This window comes from Gymnodraco acuticeps, unplaced genomic scaffold, assembly GCF_902827175.1.
Source record: "Gymnodraco acuticeps unplaced genomic scaffold, fGymAcu1.1, whole genome shotgun sequence".
NCBI classification, from domain to species: domain Eukaryota; kingdom Metazoa; phylum Chordata; class Actinopteri; order Perciformes; family Bathydraconidae; genus Gymnodraco; species Gymnodraco acuticeps.
The window spans coordinates 1,959,787-1,983,025 of record NW_022992059.1 but is presented as its reverse complement, the minus strand read 5'-3'; the positions used below and the strand labels follow the sequence as shown (position 1 = coordinate 1,983,025).

Below are 23,239 nucleotides of genomic sequence, written 5' to 3'. Positions count from 1 at the left end.
CTTAACGTCAGCCAAAAGAGTGTCTGAGTTAACCGCTATATCAGTGCACCCGAGTTGTTTAAACATCCGGGGTGACCAAAGCGGTGCGACACTCAGACCGAACCCCTCCTTTGTGCCTAAGAGCCTGAGGAGTACGTTCAGGTCGAGGGCTATTCAGTTGGGGGGTTTTAATCTCCCCCCCCATAGTGGGGAGAGGGAGGCTTAACAGGTTTTGATGGCATAAGTGTGGAGGACATATGCACGGCGGCATCTTGGTCAACACCAGGTCCCTTCATTAAGTTTTATCCAGTGGCGGCTGGTGTAAACTATTTTTGGTGGGGCTATGGAAATGGTGACCAAACCATACTAGGGGGGGTCCGGGGGGATGCTCCCCCGGAAGACCCCTTAAATTATGACTTCTGGTGATTTTAGAGGGAGGTGGGGTAATCCATAATATTCAGTGTGGTTAGCTATGAATCTTCCAAAACTTCCAAATACCTTGTCCTGGACATAGTTTCTACAGTATAAAGTAGACCCACACAAACTGCAGAACACTGGTGCTTTGGGAACACTCAAATGATTGAATTCCCATTTAAAATCAGGAGACTAAATACGAACATTATGTGTGTGTGTGTGTGTGTGTGTGTGTGTGTGTGTGTGTGAGTGTGTGTGTGTGTGTGTGTGTGTCATACTTGCCAACCCTCCCGATTTTCGCGGGAGACCCCCGATTTCATTGCCCTCTCCAGGTTTCCTCCCGGGTCATATTTCTCCTGCATTTCTCCCGATTTCTGACAAAATCAGATTTACTCACGACTGTTTCCACTTGGACTTTAATACAGCTACACAATTGTTTGGTTTTCATGGTAGCGCGTCTCTTTAGCAGTGCGCGCAACTCAAAGTCTGAGAGGGTGAGGAAGATGAAAACTGAACAAGAATCGACAACTCCACCCTCTGCTCACTCCTTTCCTGTAAAATACAGCTCCAGCCCACACATATGCTCCATGGTGCTACAGGCATTGCACTTACAACTACAATAAGCATGTAAATGTTAATCTACAGCTCTGGCGATCCACTAGCACCCGGAGTCTCCACCTGCAGACGCAGCCATCCTCATCAACTGTAGCGTCACCTTGGATACGAGTCCAAACAATTCACAGACTGCATTGGGCGCTGAAATTGGCGCCCTATGACCATCAGATCTGACGACGATGATTGGCTGAAATTATGTTTCGGTGGCATAGTTCACAGATAGCAACAGTCAGCGATGTGTTAGCTGCTGCTGCTCTGGCTGAGGGCTCCTTTCTTAGCGCCCAGACGAGAGAGGGTAATGATACACACTGCGGCCAGGCAGGAAACATGTGACTTATCAGTAACTTTAGACATCGTAACACAATTTTAAACGAGATTTTATCGTAGATTATACATTTTATTGATACCAACTATATAATATTTACCTTGTTCATTAAAAATAAAAATAATTGTATTTATTTTTTTAAATATATTTTTTTATTTATTTTTTATTTTCAATGATAATCAAACCCTATGGGCCGGCCGCCACTGGTTTTATCTCTTGGACATGTCTGGCTCATTTTCATCGTCTGTGCTTGCTGGGGCAACTGGTGAGGAGGGAGAGGGGGGCTGTGGGTCAGTGGGCATCTGACCCCCTCCCCAGACGTAATGTGCTTATGTTTCCCGGGCCCCCGGCCCGGGGGGATGTAACGTGCACATGGGCCCATAGGGGCTGGGGTTTTTCCTTTCCCCTGCATTAAGACAGGAGAAGGAAATTCTCTACGTTATGGCACACCTCCGCGGGGTAAGCGTGTCAGGGTGTGCCCGGCCCGCCGCAGCCTCTTTTTCTTCTCTCCTTGGCTACGGCCGAGGGAGAGGTGAGAGAGGCGCAGCGGCTGCTAAACAGAAAGCCGGTCTGAAACAGGGGAATGGAGCGGTATTCTCGCGGGACAGCTGTCACAGTCTGCTTTCTCACTCACCTATTTTCTGCATTAACATTCCTTAGTCACCTCTCTCACTCTGTTACACATATCAGCTCCATTAGTATTTAGGCCCACTTCACTTTCACCTCAGTGCCAGATCGTACTTTGCAACATGCCAGTCTTTCCTGCATTATCCTCCAGATTGCTCTCCCGGTTTCGACCCTGCCTGTCCCTGACCAGCCTGCCTCGCCTGTTTCCTGACCCTGCCTGTACCCGGACTATTCTGCCTCGCCTGCTCCCTGACCCGTTCTGTACCCGCGACTCCCGTCTTGCTTTCTCCTGGAACCTTCGCCTGTCCCCGACCAGCCCTTTGCCTACTATCTTTGCCGTTTTGTCTCCTACCAGCCTATTGCCTTTAATAAAGCTGGTTACAGACTATCCCTGGTTTCCTGTGTATTGCATTTTGGTTCTCAGCTCGTTTGTGACAGAACGATCTGGCCAGAAATGGACCAAGCAAACACCGGGTCTCCTAGAGACCGCTTTGAGAGTGTTGAGGATGCCATCCAAAGACAGGAGGTCACGATAGCTACCTTAGCTACCGAGACCCACCAGGAAACCTCAACCCAGGGACAAACGCTGGCTTACCTTACCTCCCAGATGCAGCAGATGGCCGCCACCGTACAACAGCTAGCCGCTACCATGGCTGCTACCGTCCCTCCGCCCGCAGCTCCGATGTTCGCTCCAGCCCCTGGCCCGACTGGATACGCTCCAGAGCCTCGTGTGGGAACGCCGGAAAGCTACTCACGACAACAACTTCCGGTTTCCGGGAGATTTGGACTTCCGGTTTCGGCGGAGAATTCCCATTCCTACTCTGACTCACGGTACGGGGAGGTGGAGCCCATGCAAGTGGGTCGTACCAGTCTTACCTCTGAGGAGAGGGAATTACGTTGAAGAGGTAATCTTTGCCTTTACTGTGGTCAGGCTGGACATATGGTTTCTCGTTGTCCGGTAAAAGGCAGAGCTCATCAGTAATGGGGAGTATACTGGTGGGCCAAACCTCTGAGCTGATCCCCAATCTAAGACCCTTGTGCCATGCTCGACTCCTCCTGACAGGCAAATCTCAGGCTCTGGCTGTTTTTATCGACTCTGGATCAGATGTCAGCATGATTGACGAGGAGCTCGCACTACAGCTGGGCATCCAACAGGTTCGGCTGCTCCAGCCGGTACCGGCTAATGCTTTGGATGGTCACCTGCTGGGAACGGTGACACACCAGACGACACCGGTCAATATGCTCATGTCGGGGAACCACCATGAGACAATCCAGTTTCATGTGCTACGGTCCCCCCAAATTCCTCTCATTTTGGGTTATCCGTGGCTCCGCCGCCACAACCCGAACATTGACTGGGCAACTGGGTCCATCCTAGGTTGGAGTTCCTCCTGTCATCAGGTTTGCCTCAAGCAGGCCGCCGCACCTCAACTATCTGTGGATATGAACCTGGTTCCGGATGTCACAGGGGTTCCGGCAGAATATTTGGACTTTAAGGAGGTTTTTAGCAAGGCTAAGGCGACATCTCTCCCACCTCATCGGCCCTATGACTGCGCCATTGAGCTACATCCAGGCGCAGTCCCACCCAAGGCCCGGTTGTACTCGCTTTCGGCACCGGAGAGGAAATCCGTGGAGACTTATGTCAATGACTCTCTGGCTGCGGGAATTATTTGTCCTTCCACATCACCCGCAGGAGCAGGGGTTTTTTTTGTGGCGAAGAAGGACAAGACCCTGAGGCCCTGCATTGACTATCGGGGTCTGAACGACGTCACAGTGAAGAATCGATATCCCCTGCCACTCATCTCATCAGTTTTGCCGTTTTGTTTGAATAACATGATCAGCTATTTTAACTTTTCTAATGTACATTTAAGAATGTCAAGTTACCTTTTTTAATGTTAGTTTTTTAATGTAAGTTAATGTCGAGTTACTACAAGGGGCTACAATCTTCACTAAGCTGGATCCACGAAATGCTTATCACCTGGTACGAATCCGTGAGGGGGACGAATGGAAGACCGCCTTCAACACCTCTTCGGGACATTACGAGTACCTGGTGATGCCATTTGGACTTACCAACGCCCCTGCAGTTTTCCAAGCGTTGGTGAACGACGTACTCCGGGACATGTTGGATCGTTATGTTTTTGTTTATCTGGACGACATTTAGATTTTTTCAAAGAACACATCCACCACGTCCAGACAGTCCTCCAGAGTCTTCTGGAGAACTCGCTTTTCGTGAAGACGGAGAAGTGCGAGTTTCACACTTCTTCGGTCGCCTTTCTTGGCTTCATCGTGGGTGAAGGAAGTGTGGAGATGGATCCCTCTAAGGTTTCAGCAGTTACCTCGTGGCGGGTTCCTGATTCCCGGAAGGAGCTGCAGCGTTTCCTGGGATTCACCAACTTTTACAGACGGTTCATCCGTGGCTACAGCACCGTGGCCGCCCCGCTCACCGCCCTGACCTAGTCCAAGGTGATGTTCCGATGGTCCCCTGCAGCCGAGGAGGATTTTCAGGACCTCAAGGGCCGGTTTACGTCGGCTCCTATCCTGCAAGTACCAGACCCCGCTGGTCAGTTGGTGGTGGAGGTGGATGCTTCTGACGTAGGGGTGGAGGCCATCCTGTCGCAACGTTCTGGTGAGAACCAGAAGCTCCACCCCTGTGCTTTCTTTTCGAGGAGATTGAGTCCGGCGGAGAGAAACTATGACGTGGGGAACCGGGATCTTCTAGCTGTCAACTTAGCGTTGGAGGAGTGGCGACACTGGCTTGAGGGGACAGAACAACCCTTTCAGGTTTGGACCGACCATAAGAACCTGGAATACATCAGGTCGGCACAAAGACTGAATTCCCGGCAAGCCAGGTGGTCGTTATTTTTCACCCGGTTTAATTTGTTCCTCTCCTACCGCCCGGGCTCCCGCAACGTGAAGGCCGACGCTCTGTCCCGGCAGTTCGGGAGGGAGGGAGACACCTGCGGTATCCCGGACACTATTCTTCCTGCTCCTCGAGTGATCGGCGTCCTCGCTTGGGAGATTGAGGAGAGGGTTAAGACCGCTTTGGTGGACCAACCCGGTCCTAGTTCTTGTCCTCTCAACCGTTTGTTTGTGCCTCAGGTTTTGAGGGCTGAGGTGCTTCAGTGGGCTCACAGCTCCAGACTTTCCTGCCACCCTGGGATTCAACGTACCGGTCCTGCAACGGTTCTGGTGGGCCACGCTGGAGGCTGACATCCGGGAGTTTGTGAACGCATGTCCTGTGTGCAATCGGCACAAACCATCTCACCAAGCGCCAGCTGGCCTCCTTCATCCATTACCGGTCCCACGTCGCCCGTTGTCACATATTTCTTTGGACTTTGTGACTGGTCTACCACCGTCCCACGGACATACTGCCATCTTGACGGTGGTAGATCGGTTTAGTAAGATGGCTCATTTCGTACCCCTGCCTAAGATCCCATCAGCTAAGGAGACGGCAGAACTTATTCTTCTCCACATTTTTCGCATTCACGGTCTGGCGACTGATGTGGTTTCCGACCGGGGGCCCCAGTTCACCTCTGTGTTTTGAAGGGAGTTTTGTGAACTGATCGGGGCGACGGTCAGTCTCACCTCTGGTTTTCACCCACAGGCCAATGGCCAGACCGAACGGAAGAATCAGGAGATGGAGACCACTCTCCGCTGCATGGCTTCCGATCATCCAACGACCTGGTCAAAACAACTCCTGTGGGTGGAGTATGCCCACAACACCCTCATCAGTTCCGCTACTGGTCTTTCCCCTTTTCAGTGTGCATACGGTTTTCAACCCCCATTGTTCTCTGCATTGGAGAAGGAGGTTACCTGTCCGTCTGTCCAGGCTTTCATCAGACATTGTCGGAGGACTTGGAGGCAGGCTCGAACAACTCTGCTTCAGTCTGCTAACCGGTACGCCACATCAGCGAACCGCCAACGCACCAAGGCACCTGTGTACCAGGTAAGCCAGAGGGTGCGGCTTTCCACTCAGAACATTCTCCTTCGGGTGGAGTCTAAGAAGTTAGCGCCCAGGTTTATTGGACCCTTCGAGATTGTCAAGGTCATTAACCCTGCAGCGGTTCGACTGAGTTTGCCCCGGAACATGAAGATCCATCCCACCTTCCACGTTTCTAGGATTAAATCTGTCCGGGAGAGTCCTATGATTCCCGCCGCCCCTCCACCACCAGGACAGTGGTTCTCAAACTTTTTCTGGCATTCCCCACTTTGAACAGGTGGGGCCTTTTCAAGCCCCACCTGTTCCTCGCCACTCCAATAAAATGGTCAAATATATCGTTCTATAACAGGGGTCTCCAACCTTTTTTAGGATGAGAGCTACTTTCAAAAAATAAAACAAGTTGTGAGCTACTTTACTCCTCTTTTTCAGTTTTTTTGCAGTGTATATATTTAGCACATTTTAACATTATTATATGCTTACCTTTAACCTCTGTGTGCTGTTTGGGTCTGTGGGACCAGTTTTCAGTGAAAAGAAAATGTATGATTTTTTTTAAATGTTGAAGTTAAATGTCACATGTCATGCTTTTCCGGTTATTACCCGTCCCCTTGTGTGTTATGAAGGTTTTTATGCATGTAAACGGTGTGCAGAGTCAAAACCCTCAAAGTACACCATGTAGCGAGTACAACTCTAACACAGAAAATACCTCCCCAAAACGCCTCGTTGGTGAAACGTCATCATCCATTTGATTCTTCCGGGGATATCTGATGTCATGTCGTATCCGGAACGAAATGGACCAATCCGTGGAGCCGTTATGTTACGTCCGCGGAGCCGTTACGTTAAGCCCCCGCTGATTGGTCCAAATTGACCAATCCACGGACTTCCTCACACACTCAGTGCATGCAGCTCTGCTGATCTCTCCTCCCTGGCTGATAACAGACAGTTGGGATCGCGGCGAAATTCTCTCTGCAGACCCATTTTCACAGCGTTTATCAACCTTTTTCTTACTCAATATCAAGCCACACTTATTGTTTTTACTTCGGCCGTGACTTTGTGTGTGCTCAGGGTGAGTTTGGCTGTGTTTCGCTGTGTATCGCTAAACAAGGAAATCACACCTCCACGGAGCTCAGCGCGATTCACAACGTCCCGACTGGTCCCGACCAATCGGAGCACACTGGGCTCACAGGGAGGGGGGGGGAGCAAGAGCTGCAACGAGCCGTTTAGTGGAGAGAGTGAATACACGTAGTTTACAGAGATGCTGTATGCGAAACAATGTGAGTTTGGAAAATTGCACAGTATAAATCTATTCTAGTAGACCTCAACAATGGAATTATGATCAGTGGAAATGGCCATGACATGTGACCTTTAAAAGCATCAATCTGATGCACTTTGAGCACAAAATGACTTTATGGATACATCCCTCAACACTCTATGAAAGGGAGCTGTATACTTTTCAATAATCCAAACATCTTTAGAATATGATCACAACCAATAACAAATCATTTAAACTTGTGTATTCTTATCTTATGTTACCTATATAGTACCTGCCTGTACCCGGACTATTCTGCCTCGCCTGCTCCCTGACCCGTTCTGTACCTGCGACTCCCGTCTTGCTTTCTCCTGGAACCCTCGCCTGTCCCCGACCAGCCCTTTGCCTACTATCTGCCGTTTTGTCTCCTACCAGCCTATTGCCTTTAATAAAGCTGGTTACAGACTATTCCTGGTTTCCCGTGTATTGCATTTTGGTTCTCAGCTCGTTTGTGACAACAGCAGAGCGGGTATACGTCGGGCTCCGCCCCCTGTACCCATAGAGTCCAGTAGAGGGCGGAGTCTGTGAGAGATATAACGTAGGGTTACGTATGGTAACCCATGTTATATAAGCACAGCGGAGCCCTCTACTTATGGAGCACTGCTGCAGTGGCGGTTCTAGACCAATTTGACTGGGGGGGCCACTGGGGGGCCAGTTATTTTCTGAGGGGGGCCCAATAAATGCAGGACGAAAAAGAGAACTAGACAGTATGAAGTAATTGCGCATAAGAAAACAATGCAATACAGTTATTGGTATTTGTCAGAGGTGGGGACTCGAGTCACATGACTTGACTCGAGTCAGACTCGAGTCGCATATTTTTTTACTTGAGACTTGCTTGACTAACATTGATAAAAGACTTGACTTGACTTTGACTTGGTATTCATGACTTGAGACTTGACTTAAGCTTGAGACAGATGACTTGAAAGGACTTGACTGTTTAAAATTAAATATTGGCGTTTGTTTTTGTAGTGAGATATTACGTTTAGTGTTTTCGAAAAACGTGATTATAGCGCCATGCGCGCAAACCTGGCAACCCACTAGAAGGCAGGAGTCTCAGCTAACATGGCAGCGGCTAGCTTTACTCCACAAATAGTGAAGTTTGGATTCAAGGATTATGTTGTCGATGACGGTAATAAGAAGAGAACAGCGGTATGCAGGGTCTGCAGCATCAAGATCAGTGACACGACCACCACAACATCCAACTTCATTCGTCACTACAACAAACCCACAGAGAAAGGTGCGTGCATGTGTTGTGTTAGCTAGAAAGCTAACGTTAAGTTTAAGCTACGTTAGACTTGGTTTCAAATCGATTAAGCAAAGAGAAGACAAAACGGTAAATGAACACTAGAACCGCCAAGGGATTCATTTTGACTAACTCTGATACTGACGGGCTGCCAGGAGGGGGATAGAGGGGGATAGAGGGGGAGAGAGAGAGAGAGAGAGAGAGAGAGAGAGAGAGAGAGAGAGAGAGAGAGAGAGAGGAGAGAAGAGAGAGAAGAGAGAGAATGAGAGGAGAAGAGAGTAAGAGAGAGAGTAAGAGAGAGAGAGAGAGAGAGAGAGAGAATCTCCTGTAAGTAGAGAGAGAGATGCCTCGTTATTTCCCCTGTGTTATTATCAGAAGTTACTGTAAACTTTTGAATAATGTAGTTCATCTACTTTAATAGTTTGTTTAAAATGTTTAATTATGTTGTTTGTTGTGTTGTAGAAGTGCATCATTCCCTTGATTATTGTTACATGCATCTGAACCTTTTGATCTTTTATGATCATCCACACTCTGCAGCTTTGGGGACAGAGCCTTCTCAGGTGGCAGCTCCTAGGCTCTGGAACTCTCCCTCCCTCACATCTTTCAGTCCCCGCCTCAAAACACAGCTTTTCAACTCTGTCTACCCATAAGCCCCCCCCCCCCTCTCAATCAACTTCCTCTTGACTGCCTTTTTATTTATTTATTATTTATTTTACTATACTTACTTGTTTGCCTGTCCTTGTTTGTCTACCCTCCCTCATACTGTAAAGCGTCTTTGAGTTGTGAAAAGCGCTATATAAATAAAATGCATTATTATTATTATTATGATGATGATAAACTGAAGCAATTTCTAAATTAACCCAATTAAGTGAGTTTTAAATTATTGAGGAACAAATTAAATGATTTGAAAATGATATGTAGGTGCTGATGCTGTTGGCGGTTCTAGTGTTAACAGAAATTTAAATAAAATATGTGTAATGGCAAATGCCATATATGATTTCCTTACCTGGAATTCTGCCTTTTTGAACAGACTTTTTGAGTCCTAGCTTATTGTCTGCAGTTCTAGGGTTAATATGAATCTAATATGATTGTCATCGGTCTAAATTAGATTTCAAATGATTAACTGTGTATGTAATGAAGATCATAGTGTGGGTTACATCCATTTTCATAACCACTGTCTTTTAACTGATTTAAATGCGGAAACTTGGCTTATTCATCAGACTTTTGTATGACTTGACTTGACTTGCTTGACTCTCATCACAGTGACTTGGGACTTGCTTGATACTTGTAGGTCAAGACTTGAGACTTGCTCATGACTTGCACATGTAGGACTTACTCCCACCTCTGGTATTTGTTTCAGTACACTTATTTATTTCAGATATATCTTATAGTTATTACTGTTAGCTTCAGCTTAAGTTATAGTGCAATGTTTGCAATCACACCATATTTATATAAAAATAAAGGCAATGAACAGTTACATCTCTACTTTACATCTACAATTACACGGATACAATAGTTTAACTCACCTTCAATTATCGTGGTAGTCTCTCGAAACGTAGGTTTCAATCAGTCTTTCTTGGATGCAACAGCCTCTGATGATCCGAGATGAAAAGTGTTTGTTTTTCGCACGCTTCAGCCGGACAGTGAAAGTGAGTGCACCGCTCTAATGGGTCCTGATTTCACCGCTCTAATGGGTCCGACTAGAATGACGAATAACGTTAGTTCCGTCTATTCCGTCATTCAATAAATCGTGTAATAAATCACATTTTTAATTTTTTTCACTTTTAATTTTTAGGGGGGCTACAGGGGGGTCAGAGGTCAGTGTTAGGGGGGCACTGGCCCCGCCTGGCCCCCCTAGAACCGCCCCTGCACTGCTGCCCTATGCTGCTCAGCTAAAAGAGAAAGTAAAGGGATAGCAGTGAGCGGGCGAGGCCGCCTCTTATGCGGTGGATGCGCGCACATTCAGGTAGGCCCGCCCAGGGGGCCAGCTACGGGTATGAGTCTCAGTGAAAGAATGCGTGCATAGATAGGATCGAGGGGAGTACCCATATAGTCCAGTAGAGGGCTCCGCTGTCCATTATGTCCTATCCATCCCCACCCACATCAATCACCGGACCTGGGGGGACAGAGCCTTCTCCGTCGCTGCCCCCTCCCTCTGGAACTCACTCCCACAACCCATCAGAGACTGCACTGACCTCACCACCTTCAAAAAACTCACAAAAACTCACCTCTTCAATCTGGCTTTTAATGTGTGATTGTTTTTGTATTATTTGACTTTAACTTTAACTATATATTTATTTGTTGTTCCTTCCTTTTATTTTCCCTTCACTATATTTGTAAAGCGTCTTTGAGCACCTGTAAAAGCGAACAAAATAAATCTATTATTATTATTATTATATAACATGGGTTACCATACATAACCTTACGTTTTCATCCAAACTGTATAATAATAGCTGCTAACTTGCTCACTTAATATGAACTCACAGTTACTAGCACGCAGTTAGCAACAGGGTATTATTATAGACAGGCAATAATATTGTGCAATTAAAGCAAACCGGGCCAAAGTCACCAGATCATCTAAACATTTAGCTCACCAATTCCTCCTTCCATCTCAAACCAGATTCTCATTGTCTGAACAACCCCCAGCATAATGTGTCCGTTCCTGTGTCTGTTTGTCTCTCCACTGGCACCACAACGACAGAGAAATATGTATCTGTCACCTCTCTCCCTGCAAATGTGTGCTGACTATAAATTAGGACCAAAACATAAGATCTATCTATGATTGATCTATTGAAAATGTATAGGTGATACCCCCAGCACCTTGATACCTTGCTATACTTTTAGCTATTTTTTAAAAAGCACTACTAAGCATGATGTCAAAAGGAATACATTGATTGACACAGTCGTGAAACATTGAAATTATGGACTAAAGCACCGGGGGTATGACAGGTAGTGGTTTGTCCAACATTTATCTGGGATTTGGAATCACAATATTATGACAGCAGAAGAATTTCAGATTTCTTTCAGGGTATCTAGGTGATGGGTGTGGCTTCAGGTTTACATGTGTTTACATAGTGGAGAAACAAGTTGAACCTGTTTTGGTTAACTTGTTATCTGTGTGTGTGTGTGTGTGTGTGTGTGTGTGTGTGTGTGTGTGTGTGTGTGTGTGTGTGTGTGTGTGTGTGTGTGTGTGTGTGTGTTTGTAGATACAACGGTCTTATTGATGACAGACGTCCTGGTGTTTCTGCAGGAGAAAGACCAAAGATACTTCTTCCCATGTCTGGTAAGAAATTTACTCACATACACACCAACATTGCATCTACCAATGTATATTTTTGTGTGCAGGTGACTGGAAGGACAGCTCTCCATACTGTCACTCTATTATTGTTCCTGTGGCTAACCCTCCTCCTGTGTGTGATCTAGGACAAGTCCTCAGTGCTGTCCCTTCAGAACCTGATAGTGAGGGATATAGCCAATCAGGAGCGAGGCATGTTTCTCATCAGCGACTCCTCTCCTCCTGAGATGTACGAGTTCCACGCTGCCTCCAAAGAAGATAAGAACGTCTGGATCCGCCACATCCAGCGCACCGTCAGCAAGTGGGTTAATGCACATGAACGTACAAGGTTTCTCTCTATGCAGAAAAAATACTTTTATGTGAACTATTGTTCATTATATTAAAAGATTTTCCCTTAAACTAATATTTACTTCACTTCTCAATATATTGCATTTACAATGTTACATGTAGCTTTGTTGATAAGACAAGAACAAACCACCTACAGATAGTCAAATTGAACATCTGGACTTCATGTTTTTGAATTAGTGGCACTCTTTTAGCTGTATATGCATCTATTTATTTTTGTTGAGTTCTGTCATAGTATCATATACGTCATCAATTAAAAACCAAATCTGGAAATGAGTCAGTAGTTTACTGTTCCCTCGCCTAAAATTCAACGGTTTTAAGAAACGTGTATTTCCTGGAATAAGGTTTGTGATAACACAAGCTTAAGATATTTGAAATTTGGACTATGACATATGTCAGTATGTTTTTTTCTGAAATGTCTGAAACTTCTATGTATCGTTGGCGGTTAGCGGTAAAAAGTGTCTAAATAAGACTAGGTAATTGTGCAGTCATGTCACCGGGATAGTAATAGTTCCTTTTTAAACGTTAGCTTTTTACCTCTTTTGATTGCATTTACGCTATAAAAGTAGTATTTAAATATGGATATAAACCTGATGAACAAAAGGTGTAGGTATCATGAAAGTGTGTTTGCTTGAGTGCAATGTTTTGCAACATTCCAATCCAATCCCATTGCTTTTCGTTGAGGGAGCCCTTTTGATGCGATCTTACAAGTCGGCCTACATCAGTACATCATCACTGCACCACTCTGTGAACCGTAACCCCTCAGCATGACTGTGGTTGTATATGGTTGTTGTATCTCTGCCTCTTATGTGTCCAATTTACGTATAAAAAAACAGACACAAAAATGAATCACATGAATGATAATTGTGAGCTCTGTGCTTTTGGTTGATCAGGTGCCCATCGAGAGAGGACTTCCCCCTCATAGAGACGGAACAGAAGGCCCACCTGAGGAGACTCAAAGGTCAGGAGACGGACATTATGACACACTCAAAGCAGCATTTACTGTATGCATCATCAATGTTTAGGTCCGACTTTTCATTCTGTTTCATGAATTCTTGTTTTGTCCTAAAGCCTAATATCTATATTAAATCAGACATATTTTCAGCTCTTTAGTAAGTTTTACGTTGTGTCATATTAGCTCTTTTCTCTCTAAGAGGGAGGGAGTTTCCTTCCCCTGGCCAACCAGCAGACACCTCTGTTAGCTGCAGTGGCAAGCCGTGACTTTTATACCTAGTCCCTCTGACCCCCCCTTCCCTCGCAAAAAGCGGCAAACTCTGGGGCAGAGCCGTGAGGCCAATAAGGAAGTGCCACAAACTGCAGTTCATATATTGGCCGATAGGCGATGACTGCAGGAAGGATCAATTTCCATAGACCCCCATGTTAAAATGCCCAACTTTACAGCAGAAATAAACATGTTTCTACCCCTGGATGCAATAAAATTATTTGGGATATAGTTAGATTCCACCTTAATGATTATTAATTGTTGAGGGGATTGTTTTATAACGCAACCCTTTTATTTATATTAGGTCTTAACGTTTTTGCACACATTAGGGCATGGTCACTTTGATGGACAGGTTGTCAACTTGTCCACTCTGCTAGGCTACAACGTTAGCTAGTTGTAGTTACTGTACTTGACCCTTTAGCCGTGTTTGTGGTGATTGTGCCTTTTAAGGAATGTTGTTACAAATTCGGCATCATGTAAGTTGCGCTGACAGGTCCACACACTGCTTCCCCGCAGCGAGGCTCCGCCCTCCTTTTGACAGTTCACGAGCGTCAAGCTCCTCGCCCCCCCCCCCCGTTGATAATTCACGATCGTCGCCATGCTGATAACATTTTTTTTTTGTAATGGCACCTCATATCAAAAAGGTTGCCGACCCCTGGTCTATGGCTATGACGCCCATAATGCTAAACGGGAGGAAATGTTAAAAGGGGATCCAATTATCCCAGTGGTGGCTAGCTCCAGCCGGCGTCCCGGTGGCCGGAGCTAGCCCCCTGCGGCTCCGATAGTGTCCCGGCGACGGATGTCCGGCGTTATAACTGGAGATCAAGGAATGCAGCGAAACGCGGACTTGGTTCGCCTGCAGCCCGCTGTAGTAGGCTATTAGCTAAATAAATTATGTTGAACAAGGCTTATTAAGGTGAACATCGCCACAATTGTTCTGCTATGTATTGGTGCTTATTTTATTTTTATTAACGTGTGAATGACAAGCATTAAGAATAACAAAAAATAGCTAATTCTCTTGCAGATTGTCTCATTTGATTATGAATTTATCGTTTATATACTGTAGTGGAACTACACTGTTTTATCAAAAGTGCCACGCAGTAACTTGGTATGCATGTATTTCATGTTAGCTTAGCTTCTTAGCCTGAGCTAGCTCTGTTACTTCCAGCTCGGTGGCAGCAAGTCCCGCCTTGGCTCCGCCTCTTTGTCCTTATTTGGATCAGGCTGGAGCAGGCGGGAGTTAGACTCTGACGTCACTGTCAAGCCGTTAGTGATCGACTCCGCCTACTAAGGGCTTCTCGGCAACTCTGCAGAATCCTATGGGTGACGTCATGGACACTACGTCCATTTATATATATAGTCTATGGTCACAACGTATACTTAAGCGGAATATCAAAACAACGGCCCGTGGTGCAAAACGCGTCAATGAAAGCGACCCTCTACCACACAAAACAACACCTGTAGATAACACAATTTGTGTTCTTTGAAATTGAAAAATATATTGCATTGTGTTTGTTACTTTTGTTGCAGTTCTTTATATGTCTTAAGTGTAATTTGTCAAGGAGTGAACTCTGAGGCATGAACTCAAATGCACGACTCAACTCAGACTCAGGTAGTGTTCAAAATAAAGACTTTACTGGTTTAAACACAGTAACAAAACAATAACACTCTTTCGAGGAAAAACAAGGACTATTATCAGGAGCTTAGAGGTACGTAATATGTCCGTGGAGTAGGCTTGTACGTTTGTCCTAAATGAGGAAACGAACCATCAATGGACAGGAGGGAACTGGCACAATATATACACAGGATAAGGGGAACAGGTGGAAACAATCAGGGCGGGGAAACAATCAGGGCGGGGAAAACAATCACGGACGCAGGAGACAGATAGGGGCGGGGAGCGTGGAGGCCTGAAATGAGAGGGAGAATTACTTATCAAAATAAACATAAAGCACAGGACAAAGGGATATGACAAAACTAACATAGAGAATACACTTTCACAATAAGTTTCTTAGACATGACATAATTTGGCTTGGCTTCCTATTTTGTATGGACATGCTTTTATTTTGAAGGCGAGTTTACGCTGTTGACAGGAAGTTGTTGTTGCTATGGAAACAATGTGATGGAGAAAAGCTTCACAGCTGGTGGAACTTGTCATAAAGTCTGCGACAATAAAGCCCACCCATTTAGAGGAAAGATATGATTGATCAATTGTACTGACATTTGACAATACTCTCTCATTGAGTTACTGTAGCGGGCCCTCTGTGAATTCATAGCTGGACCACCAATCAGCTCCTGTCTTCACAGTAACTCACAGAGACCAACACACTCTCACTCCCTGAACATCCAGGAGTGACGCTTGGTCAGGGTCCTTCGACGTGCAGTTGTGACGCGCCGAGTCTCGTTCAGCTTCATAAACGGACGCAAAGAGCTTTCAACTGATTGCAATGTATTGCCATCAGCGGCTGTATTTGACGCTCAGGGAAGCACTGTATCGGTCCATGTCGGCGGCACTTAAAGGCAATGTGAGCGTCCATTCCCATTGGATAACGGAGGATTTTACACCCGGAAGTAAATATTCTCTTTACTGTCGATTGATTTTACAGTGATATCTGTCCTACTCATCAACTCAAAAACACCAGATTATCCTTGTTAATTACACAACATTGATTGGTTTAAATTGTGTTCAATGCTTTTGTATTTTTCCCCTTCGATTCGGAGAAACAAATATTTTTTCGGAGTTTAGGATGGCAGAACACTACCCAGAATCCTCAGCTATCGTTTGGGACTACACCATGTGATTTGCTTCACAAACCCCGTGATTAGTCCTCAAGCTCTGTGATTGGTTGACCTCCAACTGCATTCCATATGAAAAAAACTTTTCGTAAAAGATAAAAATCATACTTTATTCAGCAGTGCTTGCTTTACTCTTTGAAAGTCATCACATGAATGCATTGTAATAAATGGTTCGGCTGCATTAAATATTACACATCTGTCGTAGTTATTTATGTATCTACAGAAATCGGGCCTCAGAATAGACCGGAAACTATTCATTTCATTTCAAACCTTTATTTATACAGATAAATCCCATTGAGATCATTGATCTCTTTTTCAAGGGAGACCTGCTCAAGTAGTTCCACATGAAACATAAAAACATAAATAGAACAACAAAAGGACATCATACAGCTCATTTACATAATCATCCACATAAACAGGTACCATAGCTTCCGATTGAGTAGCATCCAATCGAGCTTTAAAAACATTTAGTGGCACCAGATTGTTCAGTTTCTTTTACCGTTCTGTTTTAATTTCACAATAAAGTTAGTAGTAATATTTTGTTTTGATATTATTGTTTTTTATTAACTACTAGACCGCTGGGTCATGTTAAGACCATCTTTTCTGTATTGCTGTGGGTTTTTTCCATCGCTTTTGTGTTACAAATATCAAAACAATAACAAAATATATCCATCGTAAACTAAACCAGAAACAGCAGTATAGAGTGGCGAAGTCCCTCCCCTTCCGGTGGACCTCCATGGGACCTTATTTCGGAAAAATTATGTATTGAAGTCAATGGAGAGAGAAAGATTATCTTTCGATCCCGTTTGAATTGTGCCACGAATTACACATATGATGTTTGTCAATTTAAAAGATAATTTTGCAAGTCATAAAAAAAAGAATGTGTCGTAAAACTGTGAAGTAACACATTTGTTTGTGTGAAACGGTCAATGAACTACATCTCTGGTCTCGCAGAACAACACACGTCACCAAGATGGCCGTCACTACTGTCTTGTCAACAAAAGGATTGACTACCCTCACTATCACCACAATGAAACACGTCCAGAAGAATGTCATGCAAAGCTGCCTGCCTGCGTTCCTTTGATTCTCTCTGAACTGCCTGGTCTTTTTAATGTTTAATGTCAACCATTTGTGCAGATAGCATGAAGTAGAAAAGATCGCAGATGCTAATGTAGCGTTAGCATTTCTCCCCCGGGCTTAAATTGTGTGATCACACCGGTGTGACAGTACTCTTCAAAGGGTTCACGAAATATGACCACTCTTACTGTTTAACATGTTGGGTTACTTAATGTTACTTCACGTTAATGCTAATACAAATGACAAGGCTGAAATGCTAACTAACGTGCTTGCTACTAGCTAGGTAGCTAACTTGATCCAGCCACTCCTGGTCCTTTCATCAGACGGGAAGCGAAAGAACGAGCAAGACCCATTGCTGGTATGATAACAACCTGGTACTAAGCACACAGGCATCTTGTTAAAGTTATCTTATCTTAGCCAGCGCCATATAGATAGATTATATCTATATGGCGCGGATCTTAGCTATCTCTTAGTGGAGGAAAACAATTGTAACATCACTTACGCGACTCTGGGATTTGTAGTCTTTCTAGTTGCTTATTTTTCATAGTCTTATATTTCAACAGTTTTACGACAAACTGTGACTTTTTTGACATGGAAATGATTTTTTAAGATTGACAAACATGTGTAATTCATGGCACAAATCAAACGGGATCGAAAGATAAGTTTTCTCCATTGACTTCAATGCATAATTTTTCCGAAATAAGGTCCCATGGACCGGAAGTAGATGGGCGTGACTTCGCCACTCTATATTTTATTTTGTTAACACTGTAAACTTGACAGCTTTTTAACCCGCACCTCCTACTGGTTAAAGCACGTTATTACACGTTTAGAGTAATTGCAATGCAGGTAGATTGTGTTGCTTTTTAATGACTGTTTAAAATGCCTTTTTCTTAATGTCTTTCATTTTTGTAAAGCACTTTTGAATGTGTTATATTTTATGAAAACATTTAAATATTAAGAGTAGGGCTTTCAAGTTAACGCGTTAACAAATGAACGCCTCTAATTATTTTAACGCGATTAACGCATGTGTATTTTTTTTCCTCGCCCGCTCCGTAGTTTCAGAGCACATCGAGTTTAAAATACCATCTACAAGCTCATGCTGACAGCCCCGCTCCTGCTGCCCGCTTGCGGCATACCACACTTCCACGCTAACCGGCAGGCACCGACTGGCCATCGGGAGGTTGGGGAGGGTGTGTGTATGTGTGGCGCGAGCGAGCGAGAGAGAACGGGCACACCTTACCGTGTATTGTTGTTGTTAGCATCTGGTGCTAGCTAGCTGCGCTAACGGATATAAGGAGCTGTTTAAATGAAAACAGAGGAGCGACATTTCGCCGACAACTGCGCAGAGCACTTGACTTTATGCAGGAAGCCAGACAGTGGGACATTGTACGAAAAGTTAGCGCACTCAGCACGGATAGTGCGCGCAACATGATTGCAGCGTCCAGGCAGCTCCCGTTCGAGCATATGCCTCGAGTTGCACATAAAACACACACACACACACACACACACACACACACACACACACACACACACACACACACACACACACACACACACACACCCCCCGTTTGTATTGTATTATTGTATGAGAGAGGTTCCAGGTTGAATTGAAGCGAATATTTGTAATGTTCAGAGGTTGTTGTGTTTAATATTCATTAGAATATTTGTCATTGTTCAAATGATAATAAACATTTGCATAAAGCATATTTGTCCATTCATATGTTGATAACAGTATTAAAAACTTGAAAAATATTCCTCTAAGGTACATTTAGAACAGATACAAAATGTGTGATTCATTTGTGATTAATTGCAATTAACTATTTTAATCGACTGACAGCCCTAATTAAGAGTACATACAAAATATGGGGAAAGTAGAAGGTCAATGATAGAAATATAGAATAGAAAATATCAAGAAGATACTGTAAGTGATCTCTACAATAAAACAGTTTAGTGCCGGATGTACAAAGATATTAATAGGAGGATGTGCAAAACAGACAAACTAATTAGGCTTTATTTAAACATTAAATCATACTTTAGGTTAAGGTCTTCTTTTAAATACATGTAAGCAAAAAGCTTTGGGGGTATCTGATAAATATGAAACCTGACAAAGTACTTAACGTTTAATATATTGCATGGTTTGTTTTGGGACTCGACAATCAACTTTCCTGCAATGTTAACTATGTTGAAGCACTTATTTTAACCGATATTATACATATTTATTATACTCTTATAAGATGTATGTAGATAGAATAAGAAATGTGAAGAATATGACACACATATTGATAGATGTCTTGTTGAGGAACCTATGACCCAAGTTTGTCATCATTGCATAACTACACCGTAGTTGTGTATATGATATGTCAATAAACCTTTGAAAATCTTGAAATCTTGAAAGGGATGTGCAAAATAGCAATTATATACAGTCTTTAATGAACTATTAGAGAATAACGAGTAATGAATATACTTTATAGAGATCTGCAGATACATATTTTGTCTTCTCAAGCACCAACTATCAAATATCTCTCCTGATTGTTGGCACTTAACAATCACCTTCCCTGAATTTTACTCAGGTGTAACTAAAGTCTGATTTAAGGGTTGTTTATATTTCACATCATTAATCAGAATCTGTAAAGTAACTAAGATAAATGTAGTGGAGTAAAAAGACCAGGTTAACCTTAAAGAAAGCCCTCAGGATTCTAAAAGACCCCCATCACCCCAGCCACAAACTGTTCTGTCTGTTGCCGTCTGGCAGGCGGTACCACAGCATCCGGACTAAAACCACCAGACTGAGGGACAGCTTCATCCCACAGGCCATAAGACTATTAAACACCTGATCTTTTAAACAACATCCATAACATTCATCTGGCTGCTACTTAGAAATTATTTGTCAAATATATCATATTCCAATCACTTATAGACTCTTATTGCACTATTTCACTTTTTACTATTTTACAATTTTTCTGTTTGTATTGACTATTTTTTCTGTGTATCTGTTTTATTGTGTTGCACTGTTGGAGGAGCCTGTGACCTAAGGGGGGGGGTGGGGTAGAACACGTTCGATTCTTGTTTTGGATAGTGTGCCGTCGATGGGATTCATTAGAGGCTTCTCAATACTCAAATTTCCCCTCCTCGACTCCTCAGTCCTCCGGTAGTGACCCGGAAATTAATTTCAGCGCGCCATTTTGAAGGACATCTCATTTCTCTAAATGCACACCGAGGACCGAGCATCGAGCGTCGAGGAGGCTCTCTGGAGGAGCTATAACCGAGGAGACACTGATGGTTCCTCCACGGCTCCTCCGCGGATGCATTTCCGGGAACGGTGGAGGCGTGACGCACGGCCGGACTTATCTCAGCCAATGACAGCTCTGCATGCATCCTCTGGATATTATTTTAGAAACTGCTTTCATCGCGTCGCGATGTTTCCAGAGAGAACAGCTGTGAGGTCCGTGCAGAAAGCAGAGCAGTGTGTATAATATATATCACTCAACATTACTCTCTGTATTTGTATGCTGTAGTTTAGTAGATATCTACAAACAAAGAGTCGATATTTTTCTAAGACCATTTAGTGCTTCACATAATACAATACACAACGGCTGTAGCCTGATTATGCTTTAGGAGCTGTAAGTGTGTGTGCGTAGGCCTACAGTGTGTATGTGTGTGTGTGTGTGTGTGGTACAGTATGTAGGTGTGTGTTGTACAGTGCGTAGATGTGGCGGACAGACGGGTCTCAGTTGGTTTGGTGTCCTCTGCTTACTTTTAATACTTGTAAATACAACTTTTGGTCCGTAATTTCAATTCCCCATTTCAGCGACCAGAGAGAGGGGGGGATATATCCAGTCTCTGATTGTGTTACGTTATTATGAGAGTGCTCTCATACTTTAAATTGTATATATTTATATAAATATAATGTTACTGTGTGTGAAGCAGGCAGGACCCAAATGCAGATTAAAGTGAAAATTCCTTTATTTCAAGGCTATAACAGAACACTCACCGGAGACTTACTCACAACACAAGACGAACCGACAAAGACAGACATAAAAACCAGAACTTAAATACACACAAGACTAATCACACAAACAAGACACAGGTGAGGAGGGAGGAGAAAACACAGGGACTCCAGGTGAACACAATCGGGTAAATTAGACACACCAGGGAAACTAACGACAGGGAACCACAGACAGATTTAAACGTATCACTAGGCCACCAGGGTGGGTGGAGGGGGTCAGGAGGACGGGACTGAGCTGACCGCCCAGGGGCACAGCAGAGGACCAGGAAGGGATCTCGGGCAGACGGCCCGGGGGCAAGGCAGAGTTCAAAAAGGGGAATTCGGGTGGACGGCCCGGGGGCAAGGCAGAGTTCAAAAAGGGGGACTCGGGCGGACGGCCCGGGGGCAAGGCAGAGTTCAAAAAGGGGAACTCGGGCGGACGGCCCGGGGGAAAGGCAGAGTTCAAGGAGGGGTTCTCGGGCGGACGGCCCGGGGGCAAGGCAGAGTTCAAAAAGGGGTTCTAGGGCGGACGGCCCGGGGGCAAGGCAGAGTTCGAGGAGGGGCGAAGACCACAGCTCTCAGGGGACCGGGCAGGAGCCGGTGTTGACCGGACAGTAACCAGAGCCGGTGGGACAGGTGTCGGCAAGATTCCCCACGGAAGAGGACAAGGAGTTGGCAGGACCCCCGGCGAGACATGTCGAGGCCTCCAACGAAACAGGACATGAGGTTGGCAGGACCCCTGGTAGAGAAGTAGTCGGCGGGGCCTCCAACGGCACAGGACACAGGGTTGGCAGGACCCTCGGCAGGAGAGTAGTCGGCGGGGCCTCCAACGGCACAGGACATAGGATTGGCAGGACCCCCGGCAGGAGAGTAGATGGCGGAACCTCCAACGAGACAGGACAAAGGGTTGGCAGGACCCCCGGCAGGAGAGTAGTCGGTGGGGCCTCCAACGGGACAGGACACAGGGTTGGCAGGACCCCCGGCAGGAGAGTAGTCGGCGGGGCCTCCAACGGCACAGGACATAGGATTGGCAGAACCCCCGGCAGGAGAGTAGTCGGCGGGGCCTCCAACGGCACAGGACAAGGAGCTGGCAGGACCCCCGGCAGGAGAGTAGTCGGCGGGGCCTCCAACGGCACAGGACATAGGATTGGCAGGACCCCCGGCAGGAGAGTAGATGGCGGGACCTCCAACAAGACAGGACAAAGGGTTGGCAGGACCCCCGGCAGGAGAGTAGTCGGCGGGGCCTCCAACGGGACAGGACACAGGGTTGGCAGGACCCCCGGCAGGAGAGTAGTCGGCGGGGCCTCCAACGGCACAGGACATAGGATTGGCAGAACCCCCGGCAGGAGAGTAGTCGGCGGGGTCTCCAACGAGACAGGACAAGGAGCTGGCAGGACCCCCGGCAGGAGAGTAGATGGCGGGACCTCCAACGGGACAGGACAAAGGGTTGGCAGGACCCCCAGCGGAACCTCCAACGGTACTTGAGTAGGGACTTGAGTGGGAACTCGAGAGAGGGCTTGAGAGGTAACTCGAGAGGTGATTTGAGAGGGGACTCGAGAGAGAGAACTCGAGAGGTGACTGGAGAGGGGACTCGACAGGGAACTCGAGAGGAGACTCGAGAGGGAACTTGAGAGGGGACTCGAGAGGAGACTTGAGAGGGGACTCGAGAAGGAACTTGAGAAGAGACTCGAGAGGGAACTTGAGAAGTGTCTTGAACAGGGACTCGAGAGGGGAATCGAGAGTAGATTTGAGAGATGACTTGAAAGGGAACTCGAGAGGGGACTCGAGAGGGAACTTGAGAGGGGACTCGAGAGGGAACTTGAGAGGGAACTGGAGAGAAGACTTGAGAGTGGACTCGAGAGGGGACTCGAGAGGGAACTGGAGGGGTGACTTGAAAGGGGACTCGAGAGGGGACTCGAGAGGAGACTTGAGAGGGAACTGGAGAGGAAACTTGAGAGATGACTCGAGAGGGGACTTGACAGGGGATTTGGAAGGAGACTTGAGAGGTGACTTGAGAGGTGACTCGAGAGGTAGCTCGAGAGGGAACTCGAGAGGAGACTTGAGAGATGACTCGAG

General features: G+C 45.5%; 1 protein-coding gene across 3 annotated transcripts in view; it reads left to right on the top strand.

The window, feature by feature from the left end:
• The window catches only part of arhgef1a (Rho guanine nucleotide exchange factor (GEF) 1a), a 118,650-nt gene that overhangs the window by 47,246 nt on the left and 48,165 nt on the right, over positions 1-23,239 (top strand). For all 3 annotated transcript variants that reach the window (XM_034202172.1, XM_034202171.1, XM_034202173.1), the window contains exons 13-15: positions 11,653-11,729; positions 11,870-12,042; positions 12,980-13,047. In XM_034202172.1, the coding sequence (XP_034058063.1) occupies positions 11,653-11,729; positions 11,870-12,042; positions 12,980-13,047 (318 nt within the window). The remainder of the gene's footprint in view (positions 1-11,652; positions 11,730-11,869; positions 12,043-12,979; positions 13,048-23,239) is intronic.